Below are 18,005 nucleotides of genomic sequence, written 5' to 3'. Positions count from 1 at the left end.
TATCAAAAATATTCATATGACTCCTTTTTTGCCGTTACTGTCAAAGATCCATTAACTTCATATTTTCTCTCTCAAAATTACCCCTCCATTCTGTTACACACACATTTTCAAGGCGCCTCACCCAAAGCCCATTTAGTTTTGCAGACATCAACTATCTTTGTTTTTCTCTCTCATTAACTCCTTTTCTATCTCTAAAACTCTCCCTCCCATTAACTCCATTTCTCTCTCTAAAAACTCTCCCTGTCTCTCATTAACTCCCTTTCTCTCTCTAAAACTTTCTCTCTCATTAACTCCCTTTACCCACAACCAAAGAGAAGCTTTTCTCGCGACAAGTTAATGAAAATGAAACATTTTCTCTTCTTCTTCTTTCTGACACTTCAGACGAACTAATAAAACGAGATTTGAATTTAAATCAAGAGTTTATGAATGTGAGGTTTGGTTCTTGTAACAGTGGTAGATTTAGAACAAAAAGCCCCAAACACAGAGGAATATAACACAAAAAATCATAGAGAAATTATTCACCATGAATCTCGAACAGAGAATATACATAAGATAAATGAATCTGAAGTTTAAGATAAACCAGATATGTTCAAAACCTAAATTTCACAAACAAGTAAATGGATTTAAAATCAAGTGAAATCAAAACAAAATCATCCAAATCTGTCCAGTAGGATTCTTAATGACGGTATAATCAAAATCCAAAAAACTTCCTTCTTCCAAACTTCACATTCATTTTCTCTCTCTAAAACTTCACATTGAATGAACTGGATTAACTTACAGATTTCAATTTACCAAAAATGGATGATGATTGATCTCTCTAAAAACTTACAGATTTACCTTTGCAAGTAGAAAATCCCATCCAACATTTGGAAGATCTATATTTCGCGCATCACAAAAAGAATTTACTTTTGCAAGTAGAAAATCTCATCCGACATCTCTCAAATTTTGGATAAATACATGGTAGAAGAAACAAGTGAAGGATATGTCCTTTCGGTCTGAAGGAATGTCCTTCTGAAGCATTGTCCTTTGATCAAGATGGCAACGCGTGTAATTTGTCGAATAAGATTACGATGACTTAATATGGAAGATCATCTAGTCCAGTCGAATTAGGGATCGTAGTGCTTAGGTAGAAGTCAACTACGATCGTCGAAGCACTGCGGTAATTCACGGCAAAAATAGATCAGATCTTACAATGGGTTACACCAAAGAGTGGTGGCTTGAACGGAGAGAATTGACTAGTGCGAGATTGGAAAATAGATGGATTAGATCCAATTTCATAGGCCCAAAGCATTTAGAAAGAGTCCGGATAGAGATAGAAAGAAACGAGCCCGAAACGGAGGCCCGGAAAGAGCTAAAGGGGTCGGCCATATGATGAACGGCTGGAGCAACGGGTCGGCCAAGCCAAGCCCACTAAGGGGGCTGATTTGGCCGGCCATACTAAGGGGAAACCCTAGATGGAAATCCCTTCCATCTTGGAATCCCAGTCAGAAAGGGTTTCTGACTTATCTTTTATGTAGTCCATATTGCATCCTAGTTTGAATATGATTCTGACTATAGGGTTTCTATATAAGGACTAGTTACGAAACAGAAAAGTAGTGGAATGTTCTCAAAGAGAAAATCAATCTCTACAACATCAAGCAGAGAGGATTTTAGAGAAAAAAACTCTCAATCTATCAATCTAGTCAAGAAGAAATGAGTTCTTCTTCTCAACCTTCAATAAGGTCCTAGCTGACATTAAGAAGGGAGTTCAAGTCAACCTACTCGGCGTTTCAAGTAGAGGAGCTACACTTTGAAGCTCTTTATCTTCCAAAAAGACGTCGAAATCTAAGTTCTAGGGAAAGCGAATAAGATATTTTTCTTCCCGTTTTAGTTCATCTTTAGTTCTTGCATGTTATCCTAGAAACTAGTGTTAGACATATTAGATGTCTGAGATTCTGCTAACAACACTAGGTGACACCAAAACTCAACAACAAATTCCATAGCATTAACAATATTTTGAGATTAACATTACAAAATTGACAAAGTAAATCAGTAATCTCCACAATTTCTTTCAGTAAATGCAATATAAAGACAAATTCAAACGTCATCGTACTTTCATACACTATCTCCACATTAGATCTTTCAGAAAAAGTAATTCCATCCTCTATGATACTCAATGGAACCACACATGTTGCACTAAACATTTTTATCAAGCTAGAAACTGACTTCAAATGTGAACTCCACCTAATATCTCCACTCTGTTGTAAAGTACTTTGTTTTAAACCTTTCTCAGTCTCAAGCTCATTAATAGAGATCAAATGTTCAATTTCATCAGCTTGAGCATTTTTACTTCATCACTACGTTTGCAAGAAGCACCGACAATATTGACAATAAAAGATAATTTTGTAACAAATTGTTCAACTGGTATAACTTCTTTCAAAGTTGTAACTAATGTTAATTGCAAGTGATGTGCTAAACAATGAACATAATAAGCAAACATACAATCTTTCAAAATTAAAGCTTGTAACCCATTCCATTTACCTTACATATTACTTGCACCGTCATATTTTTGGTCTCGAATGTTTTGGATATCAAGATTATGATGTGACAATAACAAATATATTTCTTTTTTCAATGTCAATGCTTGGTACTAGATACCCGAATAAGCCTCAAAAAATGCTAAACTACAAAACCGTCTTTGTTCACAAATCTTAAACCTATAGCAAGTTGCTCTTTTTTTGACTCATTACGAGACTCATCAACCATAATACAAAATTTTGCTTCTCCAATTTCATCTCGAATAGCTCGCTTAACTTTAGTTGCAAAAACGTGTAAAATTTCTTTTCGGATCAATGGTGAGATGTAAGAAGCATTTTTCAGAGCTTTATCTTACATAACTTCTAAAACTTTATCATTATATTAAGCTAATAGCTCTACCATGTGCAGAAAATTTCCACGTTTTAGTAATCCTTGACAGTCGTCGTCGCCTCTAAAAACAAGCCTTAAACACTAGCTATCAAACTGCATCAATTGATGTTTTGAGCATTAACCGATTTTCTATAATTTGTTGAGAAGTATAATTATGAATCATGTTGTATGTGTTGAGATTGATTCATTAACTCCTCCAAACATCGTATAGAAACTTTATAACAAGAAAGTGAATCTGTTCCGACATGATTAAAAAATGTACAGTTTTGTCCGTCTCTTACCTTTTTCCGATTTTTTAACCCATCAATAGTGAAAGCTTTTTGTACATAGTTGACAAAAAGCTGCATCTTTTGAAGGAGAATATTTTAACCATAAAGGAAAAAAATTTGAACCACGAATTTTGAAAGCTACGTTGATGAGTGGCAAGCCCAAATTTTCGGTATATTGAGAGTAGAGGTTGGTATGGACATGCTTTAATATAGGTTCCCCTAACTTCATCTTGTTGGTTAACATTATATTCTGATATTTGGGGATGTAACCCTGGATCACGCTCTAAAGAATCAATGTCAACCTCATTAATTTCAATTATTAGAGATTTCATAGGGGTTACATCTATAGTTGGAGCTTTTAGTAAGATGAAACTCCTTCTTCTCCGTTAATTTTTTTTGTTTAAAAAAATTGATCGATTGTAGGAGATTTTTTAGGTTGTAAATTAACAAAAATATCATACGAATGTTGCACATAATAGTAAAAAGTAAGAACGTTAGTATACTAACAAAATAAGACTAACCTTTTTCGATGTCACTTTTGAATCGTCATTACTAATTCGATTGGTCTCGCTAACCATTTATATCATTATACCTACTTAAAACAATTTTTTGACAGTAGATTGATGTCAGTACGACTCGGTCGAGTAAGCCGAGTGACTCGGGACTTGGCTCGGACTCGGCAGTACACCGAGTTCTTGAGTCTAGAGTTAGCCCGAGTGACTCGGGTTGCCTCGGGTTACTCGTGTTTGATTGTCTTTCTCTTTATTTTTGAAGTATGAATGTTGTTTTTTAAATTCTATTTCCGAATTCCTATCTAATTAGAAATTATAACTAAAAAGATAAGCATATTAAATACTTATGGAAACTTACAATTAAGGTTGTATTTAGTAAAATGTTTAATATCTTTGGGATACCAAAAGATTTTGTAGAAATAAAAGTCTATTACTAATAACTTCTTAGAGACTAGTATTCTCTAGTCTCTACAACTTCAAGAATCACAGTATTCACACCAAAAGCAAGAAAAACTAGATTTTAGAGTGAGAAAGCTTGGAAAGGACTTGAAGTGGATTACTTCTTCTAGGTAAGCACTAAAGTTTAGTTTATTTTTTTATTTGCAATGTATGAATGTATTTGTTTCTTTGTGTTTTAGTTTTTCCTGATTTTGATCTTAAAAAATCTGTTCTTCTAGTCTGTTTTTAAATTTCTGGCGTTAACATTAATGTATTACGTAATATACTACTATGTATTATTCCATAAAAAATTTGTACAACCTGTTTTTATACATTATTCCCTGTTTCTTTTTCTGTTTTATAAGTATTGTTTACAACCTTCTTTTGTACATTATTCCCTGTTTCGTTTTCTGTTTCATAAGTATTATTTACAACCTGTTTTTGTACATTTTCTTCTTTGTTTTTCTGTTTGTTATCCTGTTTTCATCTTTCTTTGCTGGTTTTTAATCTGTTTTGTTATGCTTCTACTTCCATGAATTAATAAAAGAAGCTTCAAATACTTCGGGTACTATAATTTCTAAGGAGAAAGGTAGTATTGCTTGGATATGGACAACTTTGAGAGATCCCAAAAATAAAAAAGATAGTGATAAGCTATGTAAGAAGGAAATGCATGGAGGGATATATAGAATGAAAACACCATCTTATGCATAAAAAGGGAAACACCGCACCTTGTCGAAAAGTTTTGATTGAGATAATGAAGCAACTAGAAGCCTATGAAGGGGAAATAATAGATACATGAAAGAAGAAGCAAAAGATTGATGATTTTTTTTTAGGATGAGAAAATAAGAAGAGATGAAATGGAGGAAGAAGAAGACGTTGAGCCATGCCCTGGTAAAAAGAAAAGGATGAAGAGGGTAAGCAATGTTAGAGGCGCTTTAGATAAACATTTTAAGCCTGATTTGAAGAAAAAAAACAAGCTACACTCGAAAAAAAAACATCCAATAAAAGAAGCAAAAAAGGAAGAGGCTTGGCAAGCAATTACAGGATGAATTTTAGAAGCTGGAATTTTGTGCAATATCGTAGGTTATCCAAGTTTCCAAGAGATGATAATTAAAATCGGAGAGTATGGAATATGTAATAATTATTTAGTAATTAAATTTGTGTTGTTAATCCATAATATATTCTTACTTTTATTTAAATATTAAGGTTGAAATATTATTTTCATAAATAGGCATGCCAACATCATCTTATCGTCAATGTCAAACAAACTTATTAGTTATCATCTTCAGAAAGCAAAAAAGTTTGTTGGTCCGTTCAAGGCGCATTCGAAAAGATAATGGATGTTCGATCATGTTTGATTTTTTGACGGATGGTAAAGGACGATCATTCATAAATTTTTGGTCAATTGTCGAAAGGGTATAATCTTTTTGAAGTCAGTTGATGCATCTGAACATATCAAGAGTTTTGCCTACATTGTCAATCAAGTTGATCAAGTAATTGTTGAAGTTGAAGCAAAAAATATAGTCCAAATGATCACTTCTACTTTTTCTTACTTAGTTATTTTGCTCTTTCATGGATTTAGTGATTAATAATGAGGAAAAATTAAAATTGTCATATGTTGTGTTTGAGAGCTTGTTACAGGCAACGGATCAAACTTCAAGGTTGCAGGTAGTTTTTTGGAAAATAAATACCTGAACTTATATTGGACTCCATGTGCAGCTCATTGCATTAATCTCTTGCTTCAAGATTTAGGTGGAAAAAAAAAATTAAGGTTGCAATTGCTCTAAATAAAAAGTTGACGGAAGAAAAAAAGTTGCAGAAGTCTTGTGTAACAAGATTTGCAATATCTTTTTATACGCTTAAGAGCATTTATGCGCATAGAGCTCCATTACAATAAACATTGTTTGCATCAAAAAAATGGATGAAATCAAATTTTTCAAAGGAACGAGATGGGAAAATGATGATGACAATTGTTACCACAACTGAATTTTGGAACAATGTGTTCTTTTCATGTCAAGTAATGGCTCCCTTAGTTGATGTTGTCTGACTTGTAGATCTAGAACAAAAATCATGCATGAGTTATATTTACGAAGCGATGGATATCGCTAAAGAAAAGATAACAAAGGAATTTTGGAAAAGATTCTATTCGAGTAACAACTAAGATCATTGAAATGATTGACAAGAGGTGGAATGATCACCTCATGAGCTCGAAACTGATCCGTTGGGTATTTGGAGATTAAGCAATGATTTCATCACGTTATTAGAAAGATGGTTACTGGTCCAGAGGAGCAAAATCAGATTTTATGCTGACTTGAGAAAATATATTTAGATAAAAGTTTATATATTAGGACCAGAGCCCGCTCAAAGAACAAAAAACAAAGTCTTACCTCGTAAGTCATATTTATATCTATATTTTTTTAACATAATTAGTAGTCTATACTTTATAATAACTATGTAGTTCATATAAACTAAAAGTTTATTGTTATTGTTTCATTCTTTGATGAGAGATGATTGACGAACTTCATATGGTGATGATGTTCCAGTACTCAGAAAGTTTGCAATGAAAATCTTAGGCTTAACACGTAGTGCATCGCTATGTGAGAGGAATTGGAGTGCATTTGACCATGTAAGTAAGATACAGTTTATTACGTTAAGAATAGTATAAGTTAAAGTTCAAATTAGATGAAATTTAATACTAGAATATGACAATTTACTTCAGATTCACTCAAAGAAGAGAAATAATTTTCATCAAAATAAGGTGAATGATACGGTGTTCATCTAATACAACAAAAAATTAGAACGTAGGTAGACTAACAAGCTTAGGTATGATGTTGAAGGGGCAAACACCCACATTTTCTCGTTAGAACATGATGAAGAAGATGAATGAATCAAGCCAATGGAGGATGATAGTTTAACTTGGACTCAAGTTCGTGATGCAATTGGACCTAGTGAGTTTGGCGGTCCAAGAACAAGAACTCAAACGAGTCAATCACGTACCCCATACTCGAGTTCATATCAACTAATGAATGAAAAGGATAATCATGTGGATCCTGAATATGGGATGCCGCAAGGTGGAGTACACATAGAAGAAATTCAAGAGGATGATGATGGCGATAATGGTGAAGAAGATGGTGATGATATGGTTGTTTAGGATAGTTAGGTTATTATAGTCTACTAGTTGTTTAGTTTCAGACTTCAGTTCTTGCCCTAGAGTACCAGTCTAATAAGTCTACAAGTTTTTTAATCTAGTTAATAGTTATTACTATTACAGTATATTAGAGTATGAGTCTACTGAAATGATTATTTAATTTTACTTGTTCCTAAGTCTACTAGTTATTTAAGTTTTGAAGTTGAAACTTGTTTAAATTATGAATTATCATGTTATTATATTATATACATACATTACTAACAACTTAATAATGACTTAGACTGATTTAAATTGACTCGATTGAGTCACTCAATTGACTCGGACCTGGTCGAGCCGAGTCCGAGTCGTAATGCTTAGTGTCTACTTACAGAAAAATATGCATTCATTCAATAATTTGAAACTTACAAAAGAGAGAGAGAGAAAAAGAGAGAGAAAGAAAAAAAACATAGAGAAGGAGAAGGAGATAGATAGGGAGACCCAATCAATTAGTCGTTGAAGCATTAAAATAATATAGTTATATAAATTCATTTGGAATTTGGGGAGGTGGAAGATTTAGAAGTAGTTTTTCTTTTGTTAAGAATTTAGATGAAAGATTTAGAAGTAGATTTTTTTTGTTAAGGATTTAGAAATAGGTTGGAAACTTAAATCGTGGACGGTAACAAGTTTACATAATTTAGGCATTAGGTGTTTAGATCATTGGGTGCATGGCTATGCAGGGTTTAGATTGGGTTTAGGTTGGTTAGAGGGGCACTTATGTAAACTATGAAGGGTCAGGTGGGCCATGACACTCACATAGAAACATCCCTGCCAGTGATTTTGTTGCAACAGACAAAGAAGAAAAAATCACTAAAAAGTATGGGTGAGCATTACTCATTTGCCAATCATTTCTTTGATCGCTCAAAGCCCAACTAAATAAGTTTTCAGCTGTTTAGGTTCTAGTTTTGGTTAGGGATTGTTTTGTATGGTCTAACCGAATAAAAATATTAATTATTTAGAAACATTATGTTCAAAGTCATACCGGAATGGTTTTTTGATAATTGTGATATACGCTTACCTTCCTACCTGCCACACTAAAATCTCCTTTGACTTTAACAAAAATTACCTTAGATGTGAGTGTATGTATCAGAAATGGTGAGTGCATTTAAAATTTCCCTGGTTAGTTTTGTGCCACACTTGAAGTTGGACGTAATAGAGGGTACGATATGGAGAACTGGTCAAAATTAAGGGCTTAACAAGAATTAAACCTCACATATTAATATGCGCATCTTAGCGTATGTTAGAATATATGTACTAACATAAGCCAGAGAGAGAAGGCACCGCGATTCATTAGATAGTAATTTCCAACCTCAGTTCTTATTAGGTTAACAAATTCTCTGCGTTTAAGCCCTAATACTCCATCAAATATTTACTTGATAGATTTTAGGGCTTCAAATTGGCTACATTTCGTGAAGATTATTAGCTTTGAAACCCTAGAAAGGTCACTGAAATTGCTTAGTTTTGTCTACCGGTACAATTTTCCAGGTAAATACAGAGAATTTCAGTTTCTTATTTTACGATTCTGTATAGATTATCGAACTTCTGGTAACTGTTTTGGATAAACATGCATTTTCATTTCTTTCATGATTGATGGCGTAAGATAAGTCTAGGGTTTTTTTGTCTGTTGCTTTGAAATTCGACGATATTTATTTTTTTTATTTTTTAGGAAAAGGTCAAGGACTCAAGGTACAGTTGGAGTAATAAACAATTTCAATAGCCTGCAACCCAATTTAGTATAAAAGTGGAGTAGTTCTTGAAATGTTAATGTTGAACTTGAATCGAAGCCGTATATCGATTTCATCAGCTGCTTCATTCCATTGTGTCAATGGCATCCTCTTGAATAGCAAGTCTTGTTTGGGCTTCATTCCCTCTCAAACAAGGTATTCATAGTTATTTTTATTGCTTCACATATTAAGCAAATTGTAGAAGATTAATTATTCAATCTTGGGTAAATTGTGGAATGCACAAAATATACAGGAAGAAAATTCAATTAGATACACCACATGATTGTTTGTTCAATCTTGTGGGAATTTGTTGAATACAAAATATTCAATATGAAACCCTATTTTAGAAAGAAAAAAAACATAATTCATAATTTGATCTTTTATTGGATTAAGACTTTTTTCCTCTTTTATATCCTAATTTTCTAATTCTCATTTCGCAGGTACGGAAATTGACTTGTGGGTTTATAATTAATAGTGAGGGTGTCGAAGGTCTTTATGTTTTCGAAGAGTGATTCTTTCTCGAGAGTGAAAAAAATGGGCTGTTGTAGTTGTTTTGGCTTCATATGCGAGCCCATAAGATCGATTAAGTTTGTTTCGAGTTTCTGTCCTCGATCGCACGATCTTCTGCTGGATGATGAAGTCGAAGATGTAGACTTTAGTTTTTATGATGGTGAAGCTACTGATATGAATGGAATTGGTAGTGAGTTGCAAAGTCCCACAAAACGATCTGAAGAGATACTCTTACACAAAATTCAAAGTGGAATGATATGCAGGGAAGTTCCTGTGAAGGAGACTTGTGAGGTTGTTCGTTCAGAGGTAAACATAAGATCTACGAAACTAAGTTGTGACGAGAAGTAATCATACTTCATTAGCTTGTTTAGGGGGAAAACAAATCTTTCAGTTCTATTTGTTATTGTGTTTAAGCTTCTAACATCCAGTCACACGATCATGACGATGGCGAGTGACGAGTTCATGGTTTTGGAACTTGTAAGTTATTCAATGGTGTCATTGATTAGGTCCCAGATTAGCCTTTTGTAACTAGTTCGGTGGAAAGCCATAACTTGATGCGTGGGTTCCTGTTACTGGCTAATTGCATTGTGGTCTGCCCCTGTAATTTGTGATTTGATGTATTAGTATCGAGAAATCTAAACTCATATGGTTTCTATCCTAATAGTTATGTGTTCGCTTCTTTAGTAATTAGACATGCTCCAATTATGTTGTACTATATTATCGTTCATATCTTTTTTTTTTGTGGCAAAACATGGTTATTCTGGCTATTTTTAGCCTCATAGTTACGTGTTCGCTACTCTAATAATTAGACGGGCTCCAACTATGTGGTACTATGTTAGCGTTCATACTTTATTTTTTTTTGGTGGCAAAACATGGGTATTCTGACTATTTTACGCCTTCGTACATTTTTTCAGGACGATCATGGAAATAAAATGGTTAACGAGTATGTCCGAGAGTTTAAGATTGGCTTTGGGAGCTACGGGAAAGTGGTAAGCTGAGTTTGTTGACTTGCTTTTAGTCACTCTTTTCCTCCCCATGTGAAATCATTTCCTTGCCTCATTGGTTATAATACAGGTTTCCTATCGAAACATTGAAGATGGAAAGCGATACGCAATCAAGGTAGTAATTTAGCCTTTGTTTGAGAAGCATGTAGATTGTGTAAACATGCTACTCTGTTTTTATTAATGCTTCTGCTCAGCTTTAAAGTGGTTAACATCATCGGCGAACCCTCAGAAACAAATTTCTCATCAGATAGGTCTCTGGTGACGATGCAATACTTTTGGGTTAGAGACTTGTCTTTGGCCATTATTACGTAAGTCGGCTGTCAGTCTCCTATCTTTCCTTGAGAAGGCGAACAAATTTTCTTAACCAAGGTTACCAGATTCGCTGGTTATAGTGGCGTACCGCGATCTGGTTCGCGCGTACCCTTTTAGGGTGCGTTCGCGTACCAGATCGCTGGTATGAGCGAACCCTAATCATGGAGTCAAGATGAAGTTTGAAGAAAATACAAAAAAACTAGTTTTCACAGAAAAAAAAGAGAGAAAAACCTGGTTTTCTTATGGAAGGTTCATCTTCTAGAGTCTCATGGTGTTCTCTTCACAAACCTAACAGTGTTTTATTTTGTTCATGTGAATATTTTCGTTGTCACCTACGTGATTGTTCAAGTTTCATACAACCAGGTCACATGATTCCAAGATTTCCTTGTGCTTGAGATTTATTATATATGTTTGATTTGATGGCTTATTAACTACACACCCCAAATGCTGCTCTTGTTGTGCTCCTGTTAAATTGTGATTTTAATTGTACTCTTATAGATGACCTCTTTTGTATATAGATGCATCGTATGACGGATAATTATACTCAACAATTTTGAAGTGGTTACTCGGTTATTTAAATATTTTCCCTTTGTAATTTCTTACATCGATTACTTCCATTCCAGGCTTTTCACAAGTCTCATCTCTTAAAGCTGCGAGTTGGACCTTCAGAAACTGCTATGACTGATGTTCTTCGGGAGGTTTGGGCTCTACTTTTTGTTATCCCTTTCTGGTACTTTGCTTGGTATTTTCTGTCTGGATGACTTCTATGGAGGCTTTTCAAATTTCCAGTTATCTAGTCATCCATTAGTGTCATTTCTCAGAATTGCTATTTTTTTAAGAAAAAACAGAATTTATATATTAATGAGTAAGATATATTTACAAGCTTCTATTCTACCCGCATGCCCCAATATGACTAAATGATTGCGTCGTTATAAAAATAGTCTCCCGGTGCAAGATGAAATGTCTATAAGATACTAATGTTGTCCAATGTTTCCTTTTCGCCCACAAGTATAAGAATCTTAGGAGTTAGGACGTTCACTTTGATGTTATCAAGTCAATAGAGTTCCTGGTTATGATTCTTAACAAGTAGGAGATGCGGCCTGGAAGTTGGGAGTCTTGAGCCCTTATAAGAAAGTCTCAGGTGGCTTAGTGATAAGAAAAAAAATACCTCATCTCCTTTTCTCTTCAATGATACTTGAGGGGACTTTGAATTAGTTATCCTAAACTCTTAAACATTTATGACCTACTAATTTGAGATGTCAAGGATTTCTGAGAGGGCCATTTGTGCCAACATTCTTTCCGATGGTTCCTTGCTTACTTCGACATCTAGGTTCTGCTCTTTAAACCCCCTTCTGACAAACATCATGCAAGTTCTTTTTTTTAACAAGAACATGATGCAAATGTCTGCACATCATTGATACAACTTTTGCTCCCAGAGTTGTTAGCAGCATAATATTTGATATGTATAATTAGTGCAGGTAATAAGCAAATTATATCACTTTTAACAATATAATTGAGATCTCTTTGGAAAACCATTACGTATATTGACACTTCATAGAAATAAAGAAAAGAGTAATTGTTGCATCTCTATTTGGCAGAGCTTTTTATGGTGTAGAAATATGGCACCTCTTAGAAATGAAAGCATAAGAGTAATTTATTGTTGACAAAGACATATATGGTGTGTTTGGTTGCAGGATTTCTAAGTAGGATTCCTATCAAAAGTGGGATTTGGTAGGAATCATGAATCCTTGGTCTATTTGGCTACCAAGAATCCTAGGACTCTTGAATCCTAAGGATTCCTAATTCCAAAATTTGTATTGGACTAAAATCCCGCCCTACCCCCTGGGATTTGCTAGGATTTTGGATTAATTTATCCAAATTTCAAACTTAAAATCAACAAAAAAATATTTCCTTCGACAAAATAATTATTTTAAAAATATTATTTTTCCCAAAGATCAGTTTTTCCCCGAAAATCATTTTTTTCACAAAAAATCATTTTTTCTTCAAAAAAATGTTTTTCTCTAACACCCGTTTTTCCCAAAATCTGATATTTCCTCGAATGAAACGATATTTGAAAAAACGAGTTTCGAGAACAAGGTTTATTCAATATTTTTTCTAAAGAAGCATTTAAAAATACTCAAATAATAATAAATCATAGAATTCTTATTAGTTGTCAAACAAACCAAAAATTATTACTTGGATTCATGAATCCGTGGAATCATGAATTCCAAGGACTCATGAATCCGCGGATTCATGATTCAGTCATCCAAACACACCAATAGTTCTTTTGAACACATAATTTCTTTGCCTAGTGATGTGTGACTGTTCTAAGCCACATATCAATGTTCATTTTTTCATAACAAATCTCAATGGTTTTAATCTACGGTTCAGATAATGACACCTTAGTATGTAACTCTTACTTAGAGAGTGTTCTCCAAACCTCTAATTGAAAGTCTCCTCGGCAATTAGAGATCTTTGGTTTTTTTTAAACAACTTTTTCATTTGCTTTCTCTTTATTGTGCCTTACAGCGGTTTTGATTGTTACTAATAGGTCATTTGATTCTCTTCTATTGCAGGTCTTGATCATGAAAATGTTGGACCATCCCAACATAGTCAATCTTGTTGAGGTGATTGATGACCCCAACACTGATAAATTCTACATGGGTATTCATTGACTCTTTGTTTTTCTAGGCTTTTTATGCACTTAAATCTTATTTGCTTTATGTATCCTTTATCTTCATGTTAAGATCCTACTGTAGGAGTTTTTTTAATAAAAGAACAGATCCTGTCATAGGAAAGCAATGACCAAATAATGTGTGGTCTAAGTTGTAAAATCTTTGTCTTTTTATAGTTCTTGAGTATGTGGAAGGAAAATGGGCTTCAGAAGGTTCTGGGCCACCAGATCGCTTGGATGAAAATACTATTAGAAAATACACGAGGGACGTTGTTGCCGGGTTGATGTATCTCCATGCTCATGTATGTGACATGTTTTACTTCCTTCGATGTTTCATAACGTACGATTCTTATGTGAATAAGTAAATGAAAAATATTGTGTATCTAAATTGTAATGGTTTCAAATGTTTGGCCTCATTAACAGAATATAGTGCATGGGGACATTAAACCTGATAACCTTTTGGTTACGAGTTCCGGCACTGTGAAGATAGGGGACTTTAGTGTCAGCCAGGTCTTCGAGGTATTATTTCTTTCTCTTGTTAAATTTCTATCTTCCAGATACTTAGATGCTTTAGAAAAAACGATTTGCTTGCGAGTGTCAAAGAGCAAAGAATGACCACATCCACAAAAATTATTGATGCACTTTGGTTAAAGGTGCCCTTTTAAGAGACCAAGTGTTAAAGATTTATTGAAAGGAATTCCTCTTACCAGGTCGGCACAGGTTAACCTTGAATTTTGAATGCATGGTTGTCAGAGAAGTGCTGATTAACTTCATTGACACTGCAAGGCAATAGTTTCAAGTGAACCATGCAGATAAGATAATGATGTGTTAGCTAAAGCTTGGATTATCTTGTCAAGGATGAATAATCTCTTTGGTGTTATGATGACACTATTCGGCTTCATGAGTCCAACAATCCGTGCTTAATTGTTTGGCTTAGATTACGGGGGACTTTTTTTGACTTGGGGATTCCTGTTGAGACTATAGCTCTGTTACACTGTTGTTTATTAGTGTGTACAACTGAATTCTGAAAGGGGGTGGTCCTATCATATAGGAAATACCACAACCTGTGAGACTTGAATAATTCAGGAACTTCCGTTAAACCGTTAGAATCAGGATTCGAGCATGAGGATTTGAAATCACAGGTCCATTATTGTTGCTTCCTATGTTTCGCTGCAGGAGACATTATGATAGTTCTGCGTTATTATTTATATAAAATGCACATTCATATGAATTAATTTATTTGACCCCTTACCTGATTATGTATAGGATGATAACGATGAACTTCGACGATCTCCTGGGACCCCTGTTTTTACCGCTCCAGAATGTTGTGTAGGTGAGGAACCAAACTACTAAGTTTTAGGAAAGAACAATAAGCTAAAGACCTTAAGCTTGATTTTATCACGATTCAGTATCTTTATCAAAAACAGTGAATTTCTTTTTTACTCCTTCACTGAGATCTTCCTTCTTATGGGCAGGTCTTACCTATCATGGTAAAGCTGCAGACACATGGGCTCTAGGTATTACCTTATACCGCGTAGTTCTTGGGGAATACCCGTTTCTGGGAGATACATTACAGGATACATATGACAGGGTACGCCTATTTCTCTTTTGGTTAATCACATTACCTTGTATTCTCGGTTTTTAGGATTTCCTTGCCGGTCAACTCCTAACTATCGGTTTATTAATGAGGTTTCCCATTTGCTCCAGATTGTTAACAACCCTATATTGATCCCTGATGGAATTAATTCACAGCTTAAGAACTTGCTAGAAGGAATTCTTTGCAAGGGTCAGTAATATTTATAGTACTTTTTCACGATCTTCCTCATTTGTTGCTTCTTCTTCTCCTGTTATAAGACATTTAGTCTTCCTCTGAACTATTTGCTGCAGATCCAAAATACAGATTGACCTTAAATGCTGTTGCGGAACATCCATGGATTGTTGGAGAAGAAGGGCCGATCCCTCAATATTTGTGCCTTTGCAAGCGTAAGAGTTCCCGGTGAACAGAGAAATGTTTTTATCTAACATATGCTGACCAAATTCGAGGCTTGGATGGTTTCTGTAGAGTTGAGGTATGGATTTTTACATAGGACATCAAGTTTATGATTTAGGGTTAGAACAAACAAATACCGAACCATAAGACAGACAAACTTCAAGATTGTAGAGAAAACACTCTAGATCATTGCTTTGTGGAACTGTGTGCCACAATCTTTTCTAACTCTTTCCGTTTGTGCTTGAGTGTCTCGATTTGCCCTTTTCTCTTTTTTTCTTGCCATTTAGATGTATAATGTAAAGATTGTAGAAGGTTTCCTAGAAAGACATCAGGCTGGTCTTTCTTTCTTCGATTATAGTGGTATCTGTCGTTGTATTTGTTGGTATTGCATCTTGTATCATATACTCTATAGTTTATATGAGCTTCTCCAGCCTGTTGTACCAGTCAAACTCTGATAGGAGGTCGGAAAGTTTTGATTTTGTGATTAAATCAACTTTTGTTTGTGTCACACTAATCTTTTCTTTTTTACTGCCATTTGGGTTTCTTTGTTCTTGATTCTCTTAAAATGCAACAAATAGTTGAGGATCCTGTTACAGTTGTTATTGGTGGTTATAAATGCGAAATCATGGACTCTCAAATATCAACAAATTTAGAGGGCTTGTAAAGAGTTGTTGGCAACTGAGGCAATTGTTGTAGCTTACCATCCATTCAATTAGGTCGAGTTCTTAGACGGACTCGGCAGAAACTAATCGGTCCAAACTTCTTGCAAGTTGTCGCAAATTTTTTGCAAGTGATTGCAAAACCTCCTTCAAGTTGTTACAAGTTACGAAAATACCTAGGGAGTTGAAGACTCGGGGAATTGAGTAATTTTTTCTTGCCAAAATAAATTTTTTATAGAGGACTTAGAGGGTGTCGGATTTTTGCACTTATTAAGTGTGGGCCGGTAATTTTAGGTTGTTTGTTTTCTCACTTAATAAGTGAAAATCACTTCTGAAAAAGTAAGTGCAAAAAAGTAAGCTCGAGTTTATTTTCTTGCACTTATTTTATAAGTACTAAAAAGATACAACGTTTTTCTTTCTCCCAATATAATTATAACTAAAAAGAAAATCTTAAACAATTGACAAGTAAAAAATCTTTTTCATGATTTTAGTGATGACTATTTTCCTTCTTCAGTCATCCTTAAGTTTTTCTCCTAAACTCTTTTCACATATCTTCCTTCGTTGATCAGGGGAACGTAAGTTCTTTCTCCTTCATAATTTTTAATTATTTGAGGTTAATATTATCAACACAAAGTATTATAAATCGAAATTCTCTTGTACCCAAACTCGCGAGCATAATGTATTAGTATGGAAGGTTAATATATAGATACTTTAAGTTCAAAATAGATAATTTCTCATTTGTATGACATTTAGGATTAATATAAAAACAAAAAATCAAGTACTTAGGAGAAGGTTTTAGAAGGCAGGATAAGTGATATAGGGGTTTTTTTTAGGAGAGAGAAGCTCTCGCGTGACGTCATCGTCTTGGCGATTTTGCTCTCTCCTCTTTTCACCCAAACCTTAACCTAAACACCCAAAATCACAATCCAATCACAGAATCAATCTTTCTCTCTCACCCAAATCACAACTCTAAGATCATCTATTATCCATACCTAAGTACTACAAGTAATCCCCTCTTCCAACACTAACAAACCATGTAGATCTAGTATTTGAATTCAGCCAAGTAACCCTAACTTCCACAACCAATTTCAACACCCACCTAGTAAAAGATTCTCATCCACGAATCATCACCAGGAGCAGCTATTTAAACATACCAAATAATAGTAACCTACCCACTTCAAACTACTACATACCACCTAGATCTAGGTTTTGGCTTCAAGTCTCTTTAACCTAGTTGCTGATTGAGGGTTTCTTCCATGTCCTCCATTATCATCCAAGCTCACAAAGGAGAGGCTTCCAGCAGCAAGCAGTCACCCACATGCAAAGGGGAGTACCTTTATCCTTTCAATTTATTACGCATATTAACTAATTTTATTATGAGTATCTACCTATTTTCATCTATGTTTGAGTTGGTCTGAGTTCTTATTTTTTTTCTTCTTGCTTTGTAACTCTGGTCTTCTGTTCTCTTAGATTGTTGTTTATCTGTTTTCTTGCTTATTAGTAGTTCTTAGTTTTTTCTATTAGCTGTTGTGGGTTGTGTGCTGGGTTTTTGTTTTGTGGTGCCTTTAGAGTTTAGTATGGACTAACCGAGACCAGACTTGTCCATCTTGGCCTGGAATATTAGAGGTTGTGGGTAATTCTTAAATCGTAAACACCTCTATAGGCTTATCTCTTCACATAAGCCCGAATTCCTCTTCCTGTCTGAAACCAAAAGTACCAAAACCCAACTTAACAAATTACTTCCTTTGCATGCTGAATACAACCATTTCTTAATGGAGCCAAAAAATAAAGCTGGTGGGCTCGTTTTGTATTGGACTAATGA

The 18,005-nt window shown here is 34.5% G+C and overlaps 1 protein-coding gene across 1 annotated transcript; it reads left to right on the top strand.

Moving 5' to 3' along the window:
- Positions 1–8,464: 8,464 nt before the first annotated feature.
- Positions 8,465–16,032, top strand: LOC147568225 (serine/threonine-protein kinase GRIK1-like). Its single transcript, XM_086654649.1, has 13 exons — positions 8,465–8,795; positions 8,977–9,190; positions 9,475–9,850; positions 10,459–10,533; positions 10,619–10,663; positions 11,484–11,558; positions 13,437–13,524; positions 13,712–13,836; positions 13,958–14,053; positions 14,801–14,867; positions 15,010–15,125; positions 15,242–15,320; positions 15,422–16,032. The coding sequence occupies exons 3-13, from the start codon at positions 9,530–9,532 to the stop codon at positions 15,532–15,534; spliced, it is 1,200 nt and encodes a 399-aa protein (XP_086510775.1). The 5' UTR covers positions 8,465–8,795; positions 8,977–9,190; positions 9,475–9,529; the 3' UTR covers positions 15,535–16,032.
- Positions 16,033–18,005: the final 1,973 nt, after the last annotated feature.

Source organism: Eschscholzia californica, unplaced genomic scaffold, assembly GCF_041429995.1.
Source record: "Eschscholzia californica isolate CP2 unplaced genomic scaffold, dmEscCali1.0.p SCAF_1, whole genome shotgun sequence".
In the NCBI taxonomy this organism is placed as follows: domain Eukaryota; kingdom Viridiplantae; phylum Streptophyta; class Magnoliopsida; order Ranunculales; family Papaveraceae; genus Eschscholzia; species Eschscholzia californica.
This window is presented reverse-complemented; position numbering and strand designations above follow the sequence as displayed.

Bases quoted from the DNA above. Each gene is read 5' to 3' on its own strand.
- LOC147568225 (XM_086654649.1), top strand. From the start codon at position 9,530: ATGTTTTCGAAGAGTGATTCTTTCTCGAGAGTGAAAAAAATGGGCTGT. The intron at 10,664-11,483 runs GTAGTAATTTAG...CTTCCATTCCAG, and splicing joins GAAAGCGATACGCAATCAAG to GCTTTTCACAAGTCTCATCT. The intron at 14,868-15,009 runs GTGAGGAACCAA...TCTTATGGGCAG, and splicing joins CGCTCCAGAATGTTGTGTAG to GTCTTACCTATCATGGTAAA.